This window comes from Megascapheus bottae, chromosome 11, assembly GCF_031878675.1.
Source record: "Megascapheus bottae isolate mThoBot1 chromosome 11, mThoBot2.hap1, whole genome shotgun sequence".
Classification (NCBI taxonomy): domain Eukaryota; kingdom Metazoa; phylum Chordata; class Mammalia; order Rodentia; family Geomyidae; genus Megascapheus; species Megascapheus bottae.
In genome coordinates this window covers 55,188,707-55,214,003 of record NC_143519.1, presented here as the reverse complement: position 1 = coordinate 55,214,003, position 25,297 = coordinate 55,188,707, and the positions used below count along the sequence as shown (strand labels likewise).

The 25,297-nt window shown below is 36.8% G+C and overlaps 1 protein-coding gene across 1 annotated transcript in view; it reads right to left on the bottom strand.

Annotated features, from left to right (window-relative positions):
* Positions 1 to 25,297, bottom strand: part of Cog6 (component of oligomeric golgi complex 6) — a 50,468-nt gene that overhangs the window by 7,871 nt on the left and 17,300 nt on the right. The window contains exons 9-17 of the mRNA XM_090342304.1: positions 21,906 to 22,034; positions 21,738 to 21,829; positions 20,287 to 20,351; positions 18,492 to 18,583; positions 15,564 to 15,681; positions 6,898 to 7,029; positions 5,748 to 5,915; positions 3,148 to 3,255; positions 1,434 to 1,487 (exon numbers count right to left, since the gene is read on the bottom strand). Of these exons, the coding sequence (XP_090198430.1) occupies positions 1,434 to 1,487; positions 3,148 to 3,255; positions 5,748 to 5,915; positions 6,898 to 7,029; positions 15,564 to 15,681; positions 18,492 to 18,583; positions 20,287 to 20,351; positions 21,738 to 21,829; positions 21,906 to 22,034 (958 nt within the window). The remainder of the gene's footprint in view (positions 1 to 1,433; positions 1,488 to 3,147; positions 3,256 to 5,747; positions 5,916 to 6,897; positions 7,030 to 15,563; positions 15,682 to 18,491; positions 18,584 to 20,286; positions 20,352 to 21,737; positions 21,830 to 21,905; positions 22,035 to 25,297) is intronic.

Genomic DNA, 25,297 nt, shown 5'->3' with positions numbered 1-25,297 from the left:
CACAGAACTGTGCTCTCTGTCCATTCATTTTGTTGTGTTAACTGCAACGTCCCTTAGTAAATCATGTCTGTTTCCATCACAGTTCTTAGCAGACACTGCGTTGTTAACTGGGAACTGGACACGTGTTCTCACTGCTCTTTAGGTGAAGAATTCCTGGATGCTGACCTGGGTCTGGAGAGCCAGGGTCACTTTTGGGTATCCTGAAGTATCTTTGAAACCTCACAGAGGAACAATTATATAGAAAACCATGAAATAACACACACACACACACACACACACACACACACACAGGACTTCGTTGCTTTAAAGGTAAGGTATATTCAACTTAGTTCTATTTAATTATGTGGATGTTCATTTGTTTATTTAGGACAGGACCTTATTCTGCTGCCCAAGCTCACCTTGAACTCATAACCTTCCTGCCTCTGCATCTCTAGGGCTGAGATTATAATCACGGGCTATCTTGCCTGTTAAGTTTAGACATAACTTTTTAGGAAGCTTTTTGTTCTTGTTGTTGTTTTTCCCTGAATAAATCTAAAAGTCATTCATTTTCATTTCTTTTATTTTTTATGGAATTTTTTATTTATTTAATTTACTTAAATTTCTTTTGCACTGGTACTGAGTATTCAGGGCCCGGGCATTGTCCTTAGTTCTTTCCACTCAATAATGTTCTACCACTTGAGACAGCTCTACTTCTGGCACTTTGCTGGTTAACAGGTCGACTTTCAGGAGTAAGTGGAGTTAGCTCAACATTAGTGTTAAGGCAGTGTTAACACTGACTGGCATACTCAGTAAAAGTTAATGGCTATTGTTGCTCATTGTTTTATTTACTATTACCAGTAGTTGTATTATTAAAGGGGAATATGAGCAAAATATTCATATATTTTTCTTAAGATATATAAAAAATGTTATACAGTAGTTTTATATATATATGTATAAATATACACATAAACAGTACATATTTGCAAATGTACTTAAGATAGGGAAACATACAAAAAATAGTGTTCATGCAGACAGAAAGTCTTCACATGCAAAACAGGCAACAAGATGGGAGCTCTTGTGCTCAAGAATAATAGTCTGCATTAAGACAGGAATCCAATTTTCAGCATCATCTCAGAATGAAGCCAAAACTATAGACCAAGGATCGAGACAGGAATAGATATATGATACACAGCCAAACTTCCTCATCAGCACTTCCTGTTCCTGTTAGATTAGAAATCTCAAATGAAGACATCCCCAACAGCAAGAGAGACACTCCCAGACCACAGCAGGTTTGTCTTGGTCAGACTTGACTAGTAGGAGGAATACATACTTGATTATTATTTCTGGATCACTGTGAACAGAGCATATCCAGGTGATAAAAATTACCATCTGCACAAAAAATTAAGAGAAAAAAAGGAAATTTAAATTGAAACTATTTTAATTTATGTACTTACCATTGCAGCCTTTAATGCACCAGAATCTAGGCCAGGCAAATTGGATAACGGGCCCTATTGAAAAAAAAGAAAAACAAGATGTAAATATGGAGACACATGTTTTCATTCAGTTAAGTAATAGGGGTTGTCTAGATTTGGACACCTCATATTTCAGTAATTTCTAAAGAACTCAAGTGTTGTTAATTAAAGCTTGATAATAGCAGCTACTATAATCTCAAGAAGAAGCACTGTAGATCTATCAGCAGTGGAGCTATGATGCTGCATCTTTTCTCATGAGCCAGACAAAGAGCAATGCAGTACCTGGAAGATGCCAGTGATACATGGAAGACGAAGAGCTTTACTTTGATAATGGTAGAAAATATGAATAGTAGTAGAACTGGTTCCTATTGGTACAAAATTGCTTACTTCAGCAAAAGAAAATAACTGAAAAAGAACTGTGAATTTTGATAAATTATTTAAGTGTTTGAGGGGTTATAGTATATTCATGTTACTATCAATTGAAAGAATTGTTTGCTATTAAAGAAAAGTGTCCTGGAGCCAGGCACTAGGGGCTCATGCCTGTAATCCTAGCTAGTCAAGAGGCTGAGGTTTGAGGAAGATGGTTCAATGCCAGTCTAGGTTATCTCCAATTAACCAGCAACTAGCTGGAAGTGGTGATATGTGACTCATATGTTAGTGTTAGCTTTGAGAGAAAAAGCTCAGGAACAGTGCTCAGGCCCAGAGTTCAAGCCTCAGGACAGGCACAAAAAGAAAAAAAAAAGGACTGATAGTGGCCCAATAATTTAACTACAGCATATGTTGACCACAGAAGCAATTATCATTCTTTCAATGATTTACTGGATTACTGGATTAAAAAAGAGCTCCAGGGTGGCTCACACCTATAATCTTAGCTACTCAGGAGACTGAGATCTGAGAGTCACAGTTCAAAGCCAGCCTGGCACAAAAGTCTATGAGACTCATCTCCAATTAATGACCAGAAAACTGGAAGTGGCACTGTGGCTCCAAGTGGTAGAACTCTAGCCTTGAGATGAAGAGCTCAGGGACAGTGCCCAGGCCCAGAGTTCAGACCCCACAACCAACAAAAAAGGAGAAGGAGGAGGAAGAGGAGGAGGAGGAGAAGGAGGAGGAGGAGGAGTAGGAGGAGGAGGAGGAGGAGGAGGAGCAAGCTAGTATTTATATGGTAATCAATTCCTTCCCCTTCCTCCTTCTTCTCTCCTTCCCCCCCACTTCCTCTCTTTCATTTTTTCAACATTCTTTCTACAGCTTAATTGGCCCTCCAACTTGGAATCTTCCTAGTACCTGCCTTTTAACTACTGGGATTATAGGCGTATACCACCCCACTTGGCAGAATCTATTCATGAATTAGCTAAAAATGACACAGAATTTCTTTTAAGTTACTAGGATGGACATCCTTTATACATTTTCCAAAACTAATCTATACACATTTTATGTTTTTCAATCAAGGGTCTTTGTATTTGGGAGTAATCTGCTACATCTTACTCATCTAAGAACTATATGGGCATCATCTTACTTAATTTGGAACAACCCTATGACAAAGATACTATTATTAGCCCCCACCTGCAGCCGAGGATACAGATACAGAGTGATAAGTCACTTTCTTAAGAAGTAAGTGGTCAAGCCAAGATTCAAACCTACAGTCCAGCTCTAGCCATACTCTGAGCTGGCATATTTTTCAAATTACGTATATGCTCACCTGTTCAGATTTATGCTGCTGTACAGTGTTGTAGATATAACTCAAACCTGCTCTAGTTAGAACATAAGAGGCTTGCTCATTTATAAGTGTGTCCAAATGTGCTTCGATCTAAAATAAAACACAGCAGAGAGAACATATTTAAAGGAAGAAGGAAGAAGGGAAAAGAGCAGCAGCCCACCCTGGACGTGGGGCTGAATTAACTTCATTGCAGGAGCTCTGACCCTGGGCACGGGAGGCCTCTGAACCAAGGCTTTCATCCTCAACACAGGAGTCCTCCTGTGAAAGAAGGACAAAGTCTTACCAGAAAAAAAGTCATAATCTAGCCAAAGAATAGAGATTGTGCCTTTGCTTTTCTAAAATACATTTTTATTGCAATTAATAGAAGGGTTACATTTTATTCGCCAGATAGAAGACGCATTACTTCACATACATAGATACCCTTTCTCATGTTTTTGTCCCTATTTCCCTCCCCCCACCCCGCCCCCTCATCTTGCTTTTCCCCCCTTCCCTATCCTATGCCTCTGCTCTTTTAAAATAAGAACGCCAAGAAATCTGGAAAGTGGGAAGCTTGAGGGGCCTGACGGCCATCGGGAAAAGCCTGGAGGAAAGCTCATTGCAAGCAAACCAGAGTTCTCCCAAGGACAAAGCAGGGCCAGACAAACCTAGACTGATTTTATGGTCAGAAATGGCCTGATATCTGACTGAGTGTGAGCATGAGCGTGTCATGCTCCCGGCTTCGCAGTCCTGGAGGAAGCTATGTGGTTAACACATCCACAGGAGGAAGCAGCCTGCTTCTCCCTTAGTTACAGTCAGCCCTAAAAGGCTGGAGAGGTCTTCCTCCCGATCCCCCAAGAAGTCCTTCCAACTCCCAGTCTGTGCACCAATGGCACACAGCTCTTCCACCTGAAGTCTGACAACATCTGAATATCTGCCTTGTACAAGCAACTCCAATTATTCTACTTTCCTAGGAAACCTACAGCTGTCATTTTTAAAAATGTAAATGCCCTAGGAAGTACATTTAGAGACCCTATCTACTGGGATTCTTGGAAATCAAAGAAAAATAACATAAGTAAAGACAACCATTACTGGTAAGAGCCAAATTAGTGGATAGAAAGAAAAATGGAAGAAAAATAATGCAGAACAAATAACAAAGAAACCAAATAGAAGAAAAGTTTAAAGAAAACTAGAAAAAGAGCCATGAGATAAAATCAGCCAAGGGACAGGAACTTCAAATATTATACATATGTATTATATATGTTATATAATATGTAATTATATATATAATACTTACAGAAATGGTGATTAAAGTATGATATAAAATTTTGCTCAGCGAAAGGAAAATCTGGATCTTTAAACTGACTGAAATGGTTCATAGGAATCTGGGTGAGAATAATCAAAACATAGAGCACACATAAAAACAACCCAAACATACAGGATAATCCTTGTAAGCTTCCTGATGGATAGATGTGGTTACTGCAAGTGAAAAGTAAGACTAGCCTAGTTTTCTGACTTGGAACACTGGAGAAAGCTAGGAAGCCTGTTAGATGGGAGATAGAAAAGGGCCGAAAAATCAAGAACTCTTTATTGGACAATCAACTGCTACTGTGGAAGACAGCATTTAGCAACCCTTCACACTCCTGTGCTAGCCTTTCCCACGCAGAACACAGGATGTTCTACTGACCACTGGAGTCCACCCTTTTTTATGTCTGTTCAGATGACCAGTGCTAGTCTAAGTGTTGAAAAGATGGCTAATAAAGGCTGGAGGAATGTGGGTGTTACTCATATCCAGTACAAAATTGTTCATACACTTGAGATAACATATCTACTAATATGTTGGAGTTGGAACCTATGTAATCAGTAAATTTTACAAATAGCTTTCTTTTGGCCATCATACAGACTTTTTTTTTTTTCTATTCTGGGGCTTGAACTCAGGGCCTGAGTGCTGTCCTTAGGCTTTCTCAAGGCTAGAGCTCTACCACTTGAGCCACCGTACCATTTCCAGCTTTTTCTGTGTATGTAGTACTGAGGAATCGAACCTGGGTCTTCAAGCATGCTAGGGCAGCACTCTACCACTGGGCTAAACTTCCGGCCAGTCATACAGATAGTTAAGTGATAACATTTGGCAAACAGAAATAGAGTAATTGGTATAAAAAAAATTGTAATGTTTTGCCTGACACCAATTTCCACATGTATATGTGCTGTGTAACACATTCTGCACTAGCTACCTAGCTCTAAATGTACTGACTACATATTGACTAAATATTTAGCACTGACTAAATGTTAAAATTCCTCAGAAAAAGCTTCATGATACCCTCCTATACTCTGGTATAAATCAATCATCCTCATCATTTCATAATCTGGCTTCTTTCTCTAAAGCTAAAAACAAAAATTTTAAGTGTGATGGTGTGTTCATGCATGTGTGCTTGTGTGTGTGCGTCTGTATATGTGTGCATGTGTGTGCATGTGTGTGTGCATGCATATGCATGTTCATCCTTTTATCAGATTATATCAATGGACTCATAGAAATTAGATCATTGAATTTAGGTCAAGTCCATACCTTAAAGCTAAACTATGAAGAAAACTTATATAGCAACAATTACCTGAAATTGTAGCATTTCCAGACGTCTGTCAGTGAATTCAAACAGAGCTAATGTTGTCTTCATCATGTACAGGGAATTGACCATAAATGTGGCCATGTCAGCTGTGCCCAAATTGCTGGCTGACACTGTGCACATCTGGAGGAGAGGATCCAACACACATGATAACACCTGGAAGTAAAAAATTAGAAAATAATGCCTTATTTTCTCATCAGGGACACCTTTTGTACTCATGACACTGCAGAAGGTAGCTAGCTTACAAACATATATAAGAAAAGATTAAATAATGTAATGCCTATATAGTTTAAAATGAGTTTAAATGAATTAGTACTTCATAAATTAAAGAGAAGTGGTTTAATATAAAAAAAAATCACCAGCACAACAATGTTCATTGCAGCACTATTCAACATAGCAAAGATATGGAACCAACCTAGATGTCCCTCAGTTGATGAGTGGATCAACAAGATGTGGTATTTATACACAATGGAATTCTATGCTGCTGTCAGAAAGAATGACATTGCCCCATTTGTTAGGAAATGGAAAGACTTAGAAAAAATCATATTAAGTTAAGTAAGCCAGACGCAAAGGAACTTAGTCTCAATGGTTTCCCTCATTTGTCATAATCAATAGAAACCTTGGGCTCTCCTAGCAGAGATTTGCAATAGAGCAAAACCTTGATACAAAAGGCCATATAGTAGGACGCTAAATGAAAGGATCTCTAGGATATAGAAACATAAGCCATATAATGAATGATTGTTGTTCTTAAGGTACTATGTTATTTCTCATCTCTTTTGCTGTCCCTTGGTTATCTCATATTGTTACAGTATCTCACTTTGTTACCTGATATATCAGATATATTTGTATTTGGTTATTTGAAATTGGATAGGGAAGGGGGGAAAACAAGATGAGGGGTGGAGGTGGGGGGGAGGGAAATGGGGACCAAGACATATGAAAGGGTATCAATGTATGGGAATTAATGCACCATCTATCTGGCAAATATCATGTAACCCTTCTATTAATTACAATAAAAAATATATGAAAAAAATCAACAAGAAAAGGTGTCTGAAAATACATATTACAAATTCCAGCATTTGAGCAGACTGTATAGCAGAGGAACAAGAGAAAGCAATGATCAAACTGAATTACAAGCTACCTGAACAAAGTCAGCCTGACGAGCATCCAGTGGTACGACAGAAGAATCGTGAGATGCCAGAACTTCGCGCAACAACGTGAGTGTCTGATTTAGGGCAGAACTGGGTCCAAGGTCAGGAGGAGGGAGTTCAACCTAGAACAGAGAATGGTTTATTCGCTATTTGTATTTTTATTTCAATTCTAAAGTCTATATATGTCAGCATGGAAAGTGAAACAAGTTTTAGTTATAATGTCACTGATCACTGCCAATGTAACTGTCATTCAGCAATTTATGCGACAAGTTAGTATTCATTTGAACTGTTAAATTATTTTTGATGTACTTGAAATGACCTAGAGTTTTTGCTTTACTATAAAATTGAGCCCATGTTATCCATCTATCTATCTATCTATCTATCTATCTATCTATCTATCTATCTATCTATGCAATATAAATGAAGTAAGACAAGCTCAGAGAAACAAAGAATGGATGTTTCCCTTCTATGTGGAAGCTAGATTTAGCTTATTTACTTGTTAGTAAATATACTGGGTGTGTACATGCAGGGGCATACAAATATATGAATTGATTTAAGTTGATTCAAGAGAGAACTTAAACAACGTAATTCCTTAGAAAGCAAAGTCAAAGTTCAGCAAAATGAAGTGTTAAGAATAGGGGAGCTGGGAGTTTGGCCTAGTGGTAGAGTGTTTGCCTAGCATGCCTGAAGACCCGGGTTCAATTCCTCCGGTACCACATACACAGAAAAGACCAGAAATGGTGCTGTTACTCAAGTGGTGGAGCTCTAGCCTTGAGAAAACCCAAAGACAGTGCGCAGGCCCTGAGTTCAAGCACTGGGACTGGCAAAAAAGGAAGAAAGAAAGAAAGAAAGAAAGAAAGAAAGAAAGAAAGAAAGAAAGAAAGAAAGAAAGAAAGAAAGAAAGAAAGAAAGAAAGAAGGAAGGAAGGAAAAGAAAAAGAATAGGGTAAGTGAAAGAAATGGGGAGGGGTCAAGAGGCAAATAATAGAAGAGGGGTAGAATGCAGCCAAGAATCCAATGTATATTCTACAAGACTGAGAAGATGAAGGAAAGGATGTGTAAGAGAGGCATGGGTGAGAATGTTGTAAGGTGGGGCACTGATTAAGACAGCATTCATGAACTGCTTTTTTAAATGATGACTCCCTTGTACAACTTAAAGATAATTTTCAAAAAGTAAAGGTTAAAAAAAAAACGATGTAACTTGGATATAATCAAGAGAAAGCTAGAATAACTACAGTAACATTAGACAAAACAGACTTTTATGATAGAATTACTCAAAACAAAGAAAGACATTTTATAATGATTAAGGGTCCACACATGATAAGTATATAGCAATTGTAAAGATGTGCATCGAAAACTAGCATATGAAAATACATAAATCCAAAACTAGCAAAATTGAAGGGAAAATATTTTCTGTAGTAAAGAAATAATTATTTCACGTGCCACCAGTCATGCAGTTGTGTTAAAATAAACGAATTAAAAATTTTTCAGAATGTTATTTCATCTTTTTAAAAATATTTCATTCATTTGTCATATTTTAATGAAATATTTAAAAGGTTAGTAAATTGTTGGTCATGGTGGTTAATATGCATGGCTTTTGGTTGTTTCTAATTTTGTCTTTATGTTCTTCTAAGTGATTTAAATATGTCCATGATTTTAGGATGTGAATATCAGTTATAGAAAAATAATAGTGATTCTTGTCTCCTAAAGACTAATGAATTGTGGTCAAGCTGTTAAAAGGAGCAAATTTAGGGTGACAAGATGTAGATAATTTTTCTGGCTTTAAAAATAAACTTTTCATTTCATATAAATCAGTGCATGCATAATTTAAGATTTGAAACTATATATAAAAGCACTGGATATGCACTCATGCATATGTAAAAGTAATATAAACTGAATAGAAGATACTAACCTAAAAGCTACTCAGTGGAATTCTTGCTTAAGCACACATTAGTAAGACTTGTCCACAATCTTAAACTTGGCATTTGGAAGTAGGCAACTACACAAACCAAAGCAAGCAGGTTCATATGTGTTCTAATTTCCCAATATTTCTCATAACTGGAAAAAGAAGTCATTAAGAATTTAACAGATCTTCAGGTGGGGGGATAGAACTCTAATAAAACTACACATAATATGTGATTAATTCTTAAAGAGTAAATATATAAATTTCTAGTCTAAGTTTATAAAAAGTATACTGCCTTTTGGAAGCAAAACTAGAGACCAGTAGTAGAAATCTTATGTAATAATGGGAGAAAATTAAAGATAATTTTATTTTTTATACCTTTTGAAGGCTTTAAGAGCTATTAAAATATATAGCAAAAGTTCCCACCTTGCCATAGTTCTACTTAACTTACTCCATTCAACAAAGTGCTATTCTAAGAGGCATTTTTACGTTGGCTGAGGCAAGAAACACTTTTTAAAGCAAACCAGTAATTATGGGAGGTAATCAGATAAAGCTCAATCTACAGTAAACAGAAAATCTAAAGAGAAGAAATATCATATGGAATTAAACTAATTTTCTTCTTTCTTCATTTTAATGTCACCTGATTAGAAAACTCATTTCTAATTGGTAAACTTATAAGAGATGTGCATGTCTTTCTTTTTAGAAGTTCCTCCTACACAATTTATGCTCCTTTTAGAAGAAAGCCTCTTTACTATGTTCTCTATTACTGCATACAAGGCTGTGGAACACAGACACTAGAATTAAGTGGACTTTGTGACTTAGAGAATCCATAACAAGTAGAGGAACCATTAAAAACAAACAAACAAAGCAAGTCTTATAAATCTCACATAGCACAATAATCATGTCAAATTTCCTATGAGCTTGAAGCTGTGCAGGCAGAATATCTGAATGTAGTCACATTCTGCTTCCGTAGAAATCAGTGAGCAATAGCAATGGGGCTGAGAGTGAAAGAGATAGCTATAGCATTCAGTATCACTGCTGCTTGGACCTAGATTTGAGCTAGTCACATAATCTTTACAGACTGATTACACAAACAAACAAACAAAAAGATGCAGACAATTGTTTTACAAATGAAGTTTCTCCCTTTCTTACAGTGACCCATGTTTGGGCCTTACTTCTATAATTATCCTGATCTCAAACTCCAGATATTCTAAGTAGAGTGATGCCCTGAGGCTGATCACACCTGACACAGCACCTACAGCTAGAGCTTGTAAGCACCTCTGCAGGAAAGTGAACACTGTTCTAAACATGGCTGTACAGAAATCTGAATTGTAACTCTGTGTCATGAATGCAAATGTATTACTGGTAATACATGGAAACAATACATTTGCTGTATTCAAACAAACTCCGAGAGAGACAATAAATGCACATCTTTTTGTTTACTGTTGTGTTTAAATCCCAAGGATAGAATTGCTAAATTAATTTAGAGAAAGCCTTCATTTCAGCTAGACTCCAGACTTCTTATTTCAGAGATCTTATTCATTATGCATCTTTCTGTGTTTTACATAAATATTCATTGAAAAAAGTTTACCATGATCATAAAACCATGGACAGAAAATGCATACATATGCAACTTCAAATTAATACAAACTTTAATTTCCAATAGAAATAGTTAAAATTTTCTTGCCATTAAGTATGTGGTACAGAGTTTAAGCTTCAAGTCAACTATATTCTCTGTAGCACCAAATGACATGTGGAAAATAAAATTTACAAAGCAAAACAACTTATTATACCATCAAGGAACCAGGCAATATATGGGGTAAATCTAAAAATAGTGAAAGAAACCTAAGAGGATCTTGATAAAAGGAGAGATATGGACACTGATACTGGAAAACTCAGTATCAATATTAATTTCTCTGAATTTGATTCACTCAAGATTTAAGATTTTTCTGACAAGTTGATTTTAAAATCCACATGGAACTGAAGAGGACATAGCTAATGCAATGGTATACACAGAAAGAAAAAAAAAAAACAACAAAAACAAACTCTAAAGAATTTGCATATAACAGATACCAAAGCTGGGAAGCAATTAAGCAAATGTAGAATTAGTGCCAGGATAGAAAAACAAACCTAAGAAGCAAACCCTCATGCATGATCATGGGATATATAGCAAAGATGTCCCTCTAATTCAATGGGGGAAAAAAAAAGACCTTTACCATGCATGGTACTAGACCAAGTATATTACACATAGGGAAAAGCATTCATCTTAACTCCTTCCTCACACCAGAGTGAAAAATTTACTTTGAAATAGATCAAACACCTTAATGTGGAAGCGAAAATATTCAAGCTTCTTAGAAGAAAACATGGAAGAAGATCCTTGCGACCCTAGGTTGGGCAAAGATTTTTTTAAACAGGCCCTAAAACGAACAAACCATAAAAGATTAGTATATAGGGCTAGTTAAAAGTAAAGTACTTCCATTTATCAAAATATGGCATTAAGTGAGTGAAAAGACACTCAAAAATCTAACTATCCCATAAAGGGTTTATATACTAAGTCCTTATAAGACAATAAGAAAAAGATAGAGGGCAAGCAGCATGACCTAGTGGTAGAGTGCTTGCCTAGCAAGTACAAAGCCCTAGGTTCAATTCCTCAGTTCCACATACATAGAAAAACCCGGAAATGATGCTGTGGCTCAAGTGATAGAGCGCAAGCCTTGAGAAAGCCCAAAGACAGTGCTCAGGACCTGAGTTCAGGCCCCAGGACTGGAAAAAAAAAAAAGAGAGAGAATTAAGACAGCAGACTTCAAAAGATCCTTCCTTCATAAAAGTGTACAGCCAGCTATAAACAAAAATAAGAAAATGATGGGATGCAGTAGCTCTAGCTTGTAATCTGAGCTACTTGAGATGTGGAGATAGGTGGACTACAGTTTGAGACAAGCTCAGACAATAACCAATGGCAGTAGGCTCCATTGCTCATGCCTGTTATCTCAGCTATGGGGATAGAAAATGGCTGGTGCAATGGTGCAGGTGTTATCACAAGCAACGTGGACGCATGAGTAGGTGGAAGGCAGCAGAGTCCAGCCTCGGGTATAAATCAAGACCCTAACTTGAAAAACAGCCAATACAAAAAGAAACTGGAGGTCTGGTTCAAGTGGGAGAGTGCCTGCCTTGAATGCTTGAAGCACCAAATTTAAGCCTTAGTACCACCAAAAGGAAGGAAGGAAGGAAGGAAGGAAGGGAGGGAGGGTGGGCGGGAGGGAGGGAAGGAGGGAGGAAGGAAATCTGTTCAACAGTGTTAGTCTTCAGAACAATGCAAATTACAAACAACCGAGATACTATCACATACTTTCCAAAATGACTAAAAGTAAAAGGAGTCTAAAACTATCAAGGATCGAGGAAGTCTAGGGAACAAAAAACACTGCCGCATTAACTGGGGCAACCATCTGGAAAGCTTTGTAGAAGTGCCTGAGTGGGTCAATCCCATCACCTAGACAGAGGCTACTTCCCAGGATACATACAACAGGAATGAAAACGAGTATTCAGCAGAGGGTATGTACAGGAATATTCACAACAGCTTTATTTACAATATCCAAACCTGGATACAACCCAAATGACCATCAATTACAGAATGGGTAAATAAACTATGGAGTATTAATATAATGAATTATAGATGATCACACTTAGAGATCACAATGAAATGCCTTGTAAAATTAATATACACTGATAAAATTAGAAACAAACACTACTGAACATTCAAGATTAATGTATTATATTAGAGCCCATGAAAATACACACCATCAGAATCTGTTAAATAACAAGATCTAAATAACAAGAAAAACAGAATACTGAAGGTCAAACAGTGGTTTAGCCTGAGGAAGGTACTGACTGGAGCCAGCTTGAGGAAGATCTGAGGTGTGAACTGTATTTATATCTTGGTAGGGGTGATAGTTAATGAGCCTATTCAAACATGACAATTCGGTGAGCTGTACACTGAGAATTAGATGCTTTAACATCTATCTCCACTTAGAATCCAAAAGGTAATAAAGAATTTTTAATGTGTAAGAGTTTACTGAAAATCGTATGATTTTATGTCCCATTCCCAAGTGACAAAGTTAAGGTATAAAGCAAACACTGACATTTGAAAACATTTGGTCTCGTGAAGATGTCCACTCCCTGAAGCTCTGTGCCTTGTAAATTGGCAGAAATGACCGTGAAGAGCCCACGTACTTTTTACTCCTACTAGAGTATAGATATTCTTGTCTAGCCAGAAGAAAATGACAAAATTCACCAGAAAAACTGCAAAAGCTGTTTCTATGACTTAATTGTAATGACTTCAGTTTTATTCTATCAAAGATCTTCTATACCAGGTTTTCAAATTTTCTGTTCCATAGCTGTTGAGAAGGCCTCTTACACTCTGAATCAAAAAAATAAAACAAAAACAAAACAACCAGGAAAACTTTCCTATTTTTAAGTTTCCTAATTCTGTGTTTAAATTGCTTTTGCTCTATGTTCTAATAATAAATAATATGTGAAAATGAAGCTTATTTTAAGTCAGCAAAATTGGCAAAGAGAAATTTAAGAGTCTAAACTAATACTTATCTGAAATACTGTTAACAGAATTCTCATCACAAAGTATTTGTTTTGTGTTTTTCCCCCCTCCAGGCAGAACAATCCACTAAGAATAATGTAAAATTCAACACTATTTAGTTATAGCAGTACTGCTCAAAGTCTAATGAGTACAGTTAAAATGCATATTCTGACTCAGTGGGGTTGGATATTTGCATGCCTAACAACTTCACAGGTTATGCCCTAAATACTCTTCCAAACACCACGTAAAAAGAGACTCATAGTAATATTTCTGGAATTTAATTTGCAATTTCTTAAAAGATCATTTTGGCTTTTGCCAGAAGACTAAACAAATTAGCTATGTTGTTACTTTGACATGAACTTTACTTTTGTATCCTTTTAAATTGTATCTCAATATCATAGTTCTGTATCTGCCTGCCTCTATATCTTTCTATCTAATGAAAAGAATTTCAGGAGATACCTAACTTAAATTCAGCCCAGATATACTGCCATTCCCAGACGTTCGGTTGAGTTCTCCGGGAAACGAGGAGAAAGGCCTGTGTACAGGCTTGAATGCTCACCTACTCTACACGGCTGAGAAAACATATGTATTTCAATAAAATCATGTTCTTGAACTTTCTTTCTTTCATAACTACCAAATATGTCTTTGTAAAAGCACAAAAGAAGGGCCAGGAGTTTTCAGGGAAATGAATGGAACTAGAACAATTCATATTAAGTGAGGTAAGCCATGCTAAGAGAGAAAAACGGTGCCTAATCCAATATGTGGAAATTAGATCTAAAATGCATTGGGATATCATCAATAATACAAGATTCTAGATACACACAGTGAGGCCAAAAGAGGATACTTTAGGGATAGAAACACCAAAGCACAATGTCTTGATTCCTCTTCATATTTACATACAATAACATACATACTGAAGTAAACTCCAAGATACGAAACAAGAAACCTTGCTTCCCACCACCCTTTATCTTTGTTCCCCTTTTTTTTTAGTTTTTTATTTATTTACCTTATCTATATTCAAGTGTAAGGGTTGGGCAAAGGAGATACTGAACTATAGAAAAAAGGGTAAAAAAGTGCAGCAGTGGAGCTCACTGGACACAGATAAAAGTGAGCTATACAACTTATGGATGGAGATGAGAGGAAGAGACAAAGAGAATGAAGGAACAGAAGATAAATTATGAAAGAAAATGTGCTCATTACCTGACTCATGTAATATAATCGCTCTGTACATTACCTCTACAGCAAAAATAATGTAAATTAATAATAATAAAAGAACTATATTAACATATGAATGACTGATATAATATCCTTAATGTACTAAAAAAACTGTAAGCACTGCTAAGACATGTACATTCTCAGTTCCAGGGGAGTGAAAATCTGTTCTGACACATTCTATTTGTTTCTTCTACTGAAGATGGCACCTGTTTTACCTCCTTCTTCAACTTTCAAAATCCTACATGAAGCTTTCTCTGGAGAACATCTTCTCTGTAAAGGAGGCATTAACATGCACATGTAGATCAGTACATCCTCTTGTGCTAACAATGCTCCCTAGGCACAGCAATCATTTATTGGAAGAAATGACTTCAGATCAACAGACCTGTCAGGAAATGGATTCTAGTAAGGTTTCTCCAAGGTCAGGAAAGTCAGCATTGCCCAGGCACAAAGAATTCTATTGTTAGTCTTCTCTTCTCTACTGTTCTATATTCTAAAACCTCAACAGACTACTGCAAGTTGAAAAGAGAGGGGGGGGGGAGGAAGAAAGGAAGGAAGGGAGGAAGAGAGGAAGGGAAGGAAGAGAGAAAAAAGAAAACAATTTTTCTAAGATTTCCAATTTTTCAAGCCAAATGTTGGAGCCTTATCTGTCATCCAAACACAGTAAGTTTGGTTTAGTTCCACATTTTTGATTACAAGTAATAAAACTAAGGCTTAAGATTCTTTTTCCAGTTGTGACTCAGTTACATAATTCCAGGAAGACAGACTACAAATTTATGTCCAGTTAGTCACTGCAACATGAAGTTTGGTGTTTGTAAGAATTAAAAAAACAAAATAACACTGCACAGAACAAGAAAAAAAAGTCACCAACGAATGTAAAAACACTGCAACAACATCTTTAAATGTGAAAGATTTACAAGTACACAGGTTAAGAGATGCATTTTGCAAACATACCTTATCCATCAGTTTACTTGCATGAAGGCTCAAGCTATTGAAGAATATTTTTTTGCTTAACAAATGCATTTCCTCAATGGTAGTCAATAAAGTAGTCGCACTATTTCCAACGATGCCACTAAGAGCAAAGAACATTTCAGGTTGTAAAATTTCTGGTTCTTTCTATAAAGCTTTAAGATGTAGATTTAAATTAAAAAATGTTATGTAGACAATGCATAAATTAAAATCAAAAGTCAAAAGGTTTTGTTTGTCATTTGGTTTATTAATCAAAACAAGAAAAAAACTGAGTATTTTTGTTTTAAGAATCCAAAATGTGAAATATTGCAATACCTGAAACATTTTGAGTACTGCATCAGTGTTTAAAAAAAAAAGTTTCCGATATCAGAGTGGACTGACAGTTGAGATAGAGATGCTTGCACGTATTCCAAAGTCCAAAACAAAAACCCTAAAAACCTGGATCTGTAAAACTTCTGGTCCCAATTCCAAATCGGGGACACTTGGCTTGTCCTGGCTGTCTAGTATTTCCCAGTCTATTAGCCAAACTGGATTAGGAGCACCACTGTGATATGGAGGCTCCCTTTCTGTTCTTTCTCTAATACAGTTAGTACCCTGACCAAGGAAGCCATTCCAACAGTTCTACTGTTAATGAAACAACTAATTATATCACACTGAGTTCTTCTTTTAATTAAAACTGGCATATCCCAGCAATAACATGCCTATGTATTTCCATTTTTATACAGCTGCTTAAATAATGGTATGTCTAGATTAATTATGAAGATTCTGATAGCACTTCAAAATAATCACATTAGCACATTCTGTAATATTTAATTTGGGATTAGAAGGATGATTCATAGACAAAGGGCTTTTTCAATTTTGCCAAGATCTAGGACTACATACAAACTTCCCAGTTTTGTCTTTGTCATTCATATAATTTTTATTATATTTTTGTGGGGGAAGTATGTTGTGAAAATTCCGTAGAAAATCATAATTTCCAAAGTTATAATAATATCATAAAGTCATTTAGGTTGTTAAACATGAGTACGATGACATCAGTAAGTATGGGTAAATTATATGCTAAAATCACCTTAAATTTACCAAAAAGTTTATATGTACTGCATGTACATACTTACATTATTTACATCAGTATACTTTGAAACTAAAATGACTTGAATAAAGTTTTACATAGTTCTTGCAAACAATATATTACATACTACGAAGCTGCATTTGGTCCTCAAGGCTAGCATTCCCCAGTGTTTGGTCCAGTTCCTTTTAGGTGCTCTTTTTGATACTTCACTCTATAGTTCTATCCAACATGCTTACTGTGGTTTAATTTTTAGGTATTATATACAAATCCCTGGTATAGACAATGACAGTGAAACTCTCCAACACAGTTCTTCTTCCCCACCCACATCAAACTTCACATTCCCTAGGCTTCCTAGTAGGAATTACAGCATTCCAATAGATACATGTTTACTGTTTATACTGTCACTTAGCGCATAAATACCACTCACAGCTGACTGAGGAAGCAGGACATACAACACCAGGGAATGAGAAAACTGGAGGAAAGACAAGCCCTAGTGTGTAGCCACAGAGTAGATCTGGGGGCCTGAGAACAATTCATCCAGCCTGAGGAAGGGGGATCCAAGAGGGGTGTCAGAGGAAGGGTGGAACTACTTGAGATGCTTACTGTGTACCTAGAAAAGGTCAAGTTCACCTAGCACTTTGGATCTGAACAGTGATAAGGACATTGGAAAATAAGCAAGTATAAAAACAAAGCAATTATAGACTCCAGGGAGAATTTTTACAGGAAGGACATATAATTATATACGAGACTCCTTATTTCCTGGACCTCATATCTTCCTTGTGAGAGGTTATAACATATATGAAATAAACGTATCAGCCCTCACACGTCTCCCACTTTTTCTCTAACTTCATTGCCTATCCTTTTCTAGTATTTGTGAGTATTGAAATACCCAGGGATTAGACCGAGGTCCTTCTATATACCTCCACTCATGCCCTCACTTCTTAAACCACCTTTCCTTGCCACACAGTTTTGAATATCACCTATATTATGAATATTACCAAAGGCAATGTCAGCCCTGGTTTCTTTGTGTCTTTCTTACCATGTGGCTTAGCTCTGCTGAAAATGAAGCAAGGGCACACAGACAAGGCCCGTCTGGTAGACTGCCATTTTAGTTATGCTCAGCCTTTAGGAGGCTGGTAGCATCATCACAGTAACCTCTTGGTGCTCTAGGATTTAGTGACTGCTGAACCTCTCCTCTTCTCTCCTAAGTCAGTTAGTTATACCAACTTTGGGTTTTCATATTGATCTTTTGTTCTTCATTCCGATGTAATGGAAAACAAGTCATTTTTCAGTGCAGACACTAATAGATACATCAAAGAGACGGTGAGTGCAAATCTTGGGAGTCAAAGACCGCGTCCTAAATAAGACAAATAGTTTCTAATCAGGTAACAGCGTGGCTTTTGTTTAGGGGGACAGAACTATAGTTCTACTTTCATATTGTTAGTTATGACAGGTAAATGCTGAGTTTGTTATTTACACCTAGAATAGGATATTTAGTTTGCTATGCTCTATTCTAAATATAATTTGTAGCTGATTCAGTTGTCATAAACTTTATTTACTAATTCAAGAAGACTCAATAAATACTTTAGACTCACGTTGTGTGTGTGTGTGTGTGTGTGTGTGTAGTTATGGTTGGAGACAAAAGAGAAAAGGAAAGGAGAGGCCTCGGGTATCGCAGACGTAGCATGTATAGAGCGGTGGCTCTACTGGCCATGCTTAGTTGGGAGTGCACTGAAAACAATAGGCATTGGAATAATATCCTTTGAAACATGAAGCAATATCTCTTATAACTCCTGTAAAACACCACTGAGGTTTAGGAAGCCCTTTGTTGTTCCTCCACTTACCTGATTGTATGGTGGTAAAATTTGAGGAGATTAGAAATTTTATACAGTAAAACTGCACCAGGTTCAGCAAGTATTACTTGTTCAATTCGAACCTATTAAAGCATGTGAGAAAAGAATTAGACATTCCTTACATGCATACCTTTCTTCATTAACTCCATAGTATGAATAGAGCAAAACAAACACAGGAACAAACTGCATCACTTCAGCAATCACAAAATACCTTTCAAAGAATTTCAGTACATTAAGTCACAGTTAGAAAATGTTTTAACTATAAAATTTGGTTCAAGGCAGGCCTCATCAGGTCAGTGGGGTTACTTTGAGGTTTACTGTCAGCATAGAAATTAAATTAGCTCAATATTAAATCTCAAAAGTTATCTTTCTTACAGCAGATTCTCAGTGGATATACACTGCTCAGTCACTAAACGTTCAGAAAAAAGTGAAAGACTTTTTGTTTTTAAACTATAATACCATGTTTGTTCCCATTAACCACAGAATAAACAGGCAAGCAGATTATAATTAGCACCAAGTTATTGAAGGAAAAAATCAGATCTGAGTTAGGATAAAATTGTTCTGCCTCAAAGTCAGTCACCAAGAGTCTTTTCTAACTCAATTCCATCCCTCCCTGTACTTTCCATTACTTGGTATTTCCTCATTAACAAGTGCTATGGAAATAACCCTGATCCATGCCTACTTACATGCTGTACTCAACCTGTCCTTAAGTGACTACTCACTTTCTCCCCTTTCTAACTACTTTCTAAACACCAGTACATGCTGCAATGCCTGCTGCCTTACATCTCTGCAGCATCTGTTAGTACGTTACACACACAGCAGATGTTTTGCAAGCTGAAGTTTCTCTGCACATGGATTTCAGCACCTGTTATAATACCAACAGATACAATTTGAAAAAAAATGAGGTCCTTATGAACGCATCCATAATGGCACACAAAATCACTTGAGTTTTCAAAATCAAGTTATCTTTACATCAATATGTTTATGAAACTGATTCATCTCTCAGCATAAGGCAGCAGACTAGTTAATGAATCTCATTTTAATTTCTTTTCAGGCTAAGACCCAGTAATTTACATTATACATTATATCCATAAAAGTGATGTTTTCTGAATTTTGATAAAATTATTATTACTAGGCCGGGAGTCTGGCTTAGTGGTAGAGTGCTTGCCTAGCATGCATAAAGACCCACGTTCAACCTTTTGGTACCACATACATAGAAAAAGCCGGAAGTGGTGCTATGGCTCAAGTGGTAGAGTTCTAGCCTTGAGAAAGCCCAATGACAATGCTCAGGCTCTGAGCTCAAGGCCCAGGACGGGCAAAAAATAAATAAATAAATAAATAATAGAGCAAAATAAAAATAATGTTAATTGTAGACAAGACATTTTCCCAAACATTTATAACATCATCTCAGCTACCTAGAAACTCACCTTCTAGGCTTTAGAGAGCTCAAGAAACTATTCCTCAGTTTAAGAAAGGGAGAGAAAAAGGTATAGGGAGAGAACCAAGAAGCAAAATGAAAAGAGGGGAGGGTTGGGGAGGGGAGGGGAGGGAGGAAGGGAGGGAGGTAGGGAGGGGGGGAGGGAAATCATGTCACCCCTTGTTACACCGCAGGGGTACTGAGAGAAAGAGGCTCTGTGGGCTACCTTAAAGATCACTCAAAGGAAGGAAGGCTAAAAGTAAGACTAAAAAAGACACACAGGCTGGCACATTTGCCACACAGACATATCCTCTCAACACAGGGCTGCATGTTTCTTTACATAACATATATAAAAACAAAATATTCTACCTTTAGAGGTCTGCAGACACCTTCCGTGATATGCCCAACAACTTCCTGAATATTTTCTTCAACACCTAAAGTGAATTACTATGTAAATTATTTTTCCACATTATGTTTTGCTTCATATAAATGCAAAAAAAAACAACAAAAATGTCGATAATTAATGGCGTTCATAATATTCACAGTAAAAGTTTATCTTTAAGGACATTACTTGTTAGTAACACTACTAATTGTGTTAATGACTAATGAGTGTCTAGAAAACTTTTATTCATTTGACTGTTCAGTTAACAAAATGAACATCTTTGTTTGAAACAGTATCTGAGACAGGGCAAGGAGGAGGACTATGAAGAAAGCAATTCAAGATGATTATGATGGTTAGGATTTGCTCTGTAAACACTTTATTCAAAGCATGCAGAGGAGCACATGGGCTGAGGGCAGAAAGATGAAGATGGACCTTGCAACACTCCAGAGTACTGAATATCCAGCATTGCACCAGGTACTCAACATCTGCTGCTCATAACCACTTTCTCTTTTACAGATAGAGAAACTGAGGATGTGAAGACTTAGGTCATTGCTGTGGAATTTCTCCCTTTCAGAAACACCCTTCCTACAAACTTTTCTAAAACATTTTGGAAGTAATAAACTCTTTTAAACTAGATAATTAGGGTAACAATAGAGAAAAAATGTTGAGAAATGCATTTGTGGCTCAGATCTATGCTGAGTCTAGCCTCAGTATAGAAGAAATAAAATATATGGGGGAAAGTAAGTCTAGTCTCAGTATAAAAGAAATAAAATATATGGGGGAAAGTATTACAACAATTTGCACGTGGCCTCTCCCTAGATCATCAGCTACACAAAACAGTCATGTGAAACTTGTCTTTCTATCAACAACAGAATATCTTTTAATTACATAGCCCATCAAACTCTAAAACAAGCCTCTTCAGCCAGTTACAATTCAAATCACTTGAAATTCTACAGACAAGCCATTGGTGACTCTCAAATGTAGTCATGTTCTCACTTGCAGCTAAGATAAGCACTTTAAGTACATATGGTAATTAATAAAAACAACAACAACAAATCCTTTAGAGTGGTCTCATCAGAATGAAAACCAAGGATGGATAGTAGAAATTAAAAAAAAAAATTAGCAGCTTAAAGACAGTAAGCAAACCACTCTGCTCACTCATAAAGATAATCCCAATTCAGAAATGTCTATGAAGTGAAGTATGGGAGTGTAGACTTTAGATACAGAGTAAAAGAACCCGCCGTAAAACTGAACAGTTGAGACATAGGATGCCAATATAGAGAAGAAACCTACAAGCAGAAGCAAAGAGAGTAAGGTGAATTAGAACATGCATTGTACCATCTATGGGTTAACATTTACCTCCAGGAAAAAGACACTGTCTAGAAAGGAAACAGAAGCCTGCACTGTTTGGCCCTCAGACTACCATTAGTGCACTCACCTTGGGCAGTCACAAGTTTTAAGAGGGCCTCCAGGTGCTCCTTTTCAGAAGCAGTAGCTTGGTGGAGCCAGGCCAACATATCTCCCACATACCTAACAAAAACTACATGTTAGTAAAGATGTCCTTGGAAAAGGTCTCCAAGTCTCTACATGTGGCTGATTACCATACCTCAAAGGGTCATGGGAATGCATCTCAATGGGTCGAGGTGTCCCTCCTGGGCCGCCTCTCGTAAGAGCATCAATGAATCCACGAACAACTGTACTTCGTCTGGCTGTCCCAAATTCATCTAAGGTATACCTACAAGACACACATTGGATAAGAAACAGGCTTTTTCAGTATGGCAATTCCTCAAAAGACTAAACATAGAGCTCCCCTATGACCCAGCAATTCCACTCCTTGGCATTTACTTCTGGGCATTGGCCCAGAAACAAGGACATACTAAACCCACTTGCATGATGTTCATTGCAGCATTATTGACCATAGCAAAGATATGGAACCAACCCAGATGTCCCTCAGTAGATGAGTGGATCAATAAGACATGGTATTTATACACAATGGAATTCTATGCTGCCATCAGAAAGAATGACACCACCCCATTTGTAAGGAAATGGAAAGGCTTGAAAAAAATCATACTAAATGAAGTAAGCCAGACCCAAAGGAACATAGGCTCAATAGTTTCCCTCATTTGTAATAATTAGTACAAATGTTGGACTCTCCTAGCAGAGGATTACAATAGCTCAAAACCTAGGCACATAAGGTCATATAGGATGAAACTAAAGGAAAGGAACTATATGGAAACAAGAGCTTTATCTTGTGTGATTGTTTTTCTTAATGTACTATGTTATTTCTCTTCTCGTTTGTTGTCCTTTGGTTAATCTCATATTGTTACTATATCTGACATTGTTAACTGGTATATTATACATATATTTATTTGTTTATTTGAAATAGCAAAGGGAAGGGGGAAAACAAGATGATTGGGAGGAAATGCAGGGAGGGAAATGGAGACAAAAATATGAGAAGCAGTATCAATGTATGAGAAGTAATGCACCTGCTATCTGGCGAATGTAACTGTGACCCCTCTATATATTACCCCAATAATTTTTTTTAAAAAGATGCTTTTTTTTCCACCTAATGGTTATATCAGACTACTCATGCAAGTTATTCAAAGGCTTTTCTTAGGTATTTTCTCAAGAAAGTTTGCTTATTTTTTTAAAAGACAATTGTGAGATAGTTTTAGCATTCTGAAAGTTCAGCTGATCCCACCATTCAGGAAGGATGGGTTGGAAGATCATGAGTTCAAGGCCACCTATTTCAAAAACCCAAATGAAATATAATTTCAATGTGGAAAATAACATTTTTTTTTGCTCCTCCTCACAAGAATGTGTGAAACTAAAACAGTAACTGGGAAGAACAGCAGACTTATTTAGTAAGATCAGCAAGCCCACATGAGAACCCTGAACTCTTCAGGCTTCAGTATCTTTTTAGTTCAAAACAAAGCTAGTTAGGACTCTAAGACTTTCTTGTACATTAAAAAAATTTCCTGGGTAGGGACCATGGCCTAGTGGTGGAGTGTCTACCTTGCATGCACAAAGCCCTGGGTTTGATTCCTCTGTACCACATACACAGAAAAGGCAGAAGTAGTGTTGTGGCTCATGTGGCAGAGCGCTAGCCTTGAGAAAGCCCAAGGGCAATGCTCAGGCCCTGAGTTCAAGCCCCAGGACTAGCAAAAAAAAACAAAAAACAAAAAACATCCTTATGATTACTATTACAACCTACCACCAAAATGGGGCCTTAAAATTGCTAGCCATTTTCAAAACCTTGTTTTGACAGATTAGATGTTTTTTAAATTGATTAAAAAATACACACACACACACACACACACACACACACACACACACAAGCAAATGCCTGTGTGTTAACTTATCTTAGAATTACATATTGTCATTGAAAATGGGAATGGGAGCTGAGGATCTTTCTACTGGGGAAGGACTGATAGGGTAGAAAAGCTTTGAACTGGGGGCTTTGATCACATGGGGTACAATTTGGGAGTGGTCTTACTAGAACAACAGTGACTATTTCTCTGACTTGGTTTGACTCCATCTCCACTGTCACTGCCTTTCTTTACTCCCATTCTCCAGTTAACAGCTCTTTCTGTGTTTCAAGGATAAAGGAAACAACACCAAAAATACAGTAGTCTATAGTCAGCAGAATCTATACTAACCCATTTTAAAATCCCTAACGAGTATTCTATCAAACTAAATATTAAGAGTTCACCAATCAATATATAAACAAAAGTCACCAAAAATGTCCAGAATTCACTTTTTATATTCTATTGCTTTCTCTGAAAGGTTGCCAATTTAGGAAGTGGTGCTGTGGCTCAAGTGGTTGAACCTTGGACTTAAGACCTCAGAGACAGCGCTCAGGCCCAGAGTTCAAGCCCCACAATTGACAAAAAAAAAAAAAAAAGGTTGCTAATTTAATGAAACTTTTTTTTAAGTACAAGAAAGCTAAGAGCTGGTTTACCTCCCAAGAAGGGGGACAAGTAGGTAGAGAGGAGGTGGCAATCTTTAGAAAGCTTTTCTGAGGACCCCTCACTCTCAACTATACTGTGGTTCTTTGTGGGTATGTCCATTTTCAGTTAAGAGGAACTAGTTTTGAAATTCTCTGCAGTATTAAACCAAGCCAAGCTTTACTGAAGTACATAACTGCAATTACTTATATTTTTTTCATATATTTTTATTGTAATTAATAGAAGGGTTACATGATATTTGCCAGATAGATGATGCATTAATTCCCATACATTGATACCCTTTCATATGTCTTGGTCCCCATTTCCCTCCCCCCCACCCCCACCCCTCATCTTGTTTTTCCCCCTTCCCTATCCAATTTCAAATAACCAAATACAAATATATCCAATATATCAGGTAACAAAGTGAGATACTGTAACAATATGAGATAACCAAGGGACAGCAAAAGAGATGAGAGATAACATAGTACCTTAAGAACAACAATCATTTTAAAAACAAACTCTGGTCAAAATATTTGCCTCTTTCCCCTTTCCTCTTGCACTTCAATTATACAGACAGCAGATGTGCATGCCTTCTTTTAAATGACCACCTCATTCTATGAAATAAGGAACTTATCAGATGACTATCAGAATAAGGAATATGCAGCCATAACTCTTTAAAAATATAGCAAACTAACCTTTCCCAAGATCCCAGTGACTACAGAAAACAGACACAACACAATTTCTGTGCCAAGGATCTTTCACTGTAACCACAGTTTCATCAGAAACAAGTTATTCCAATAACACTTTAAAACAGTGACTATCAAGCCATGTAAACACAAGGACTTACTGTGTACAATAACACAAAAATATTAATAAACATGAACATTAGTACTGATCCTCCTGAAGAACAAATGTAACAAGCAAAAACAGTGTGAATCAATAAAGAACCCTCCACTCTATCTTCAATGAAACAACCGTGTCAGAAAAAGATAAAAAGACACTAAAAATCACTCTTTCTACAAAGTAAAAAAATCAAACTGTACCTTTACAC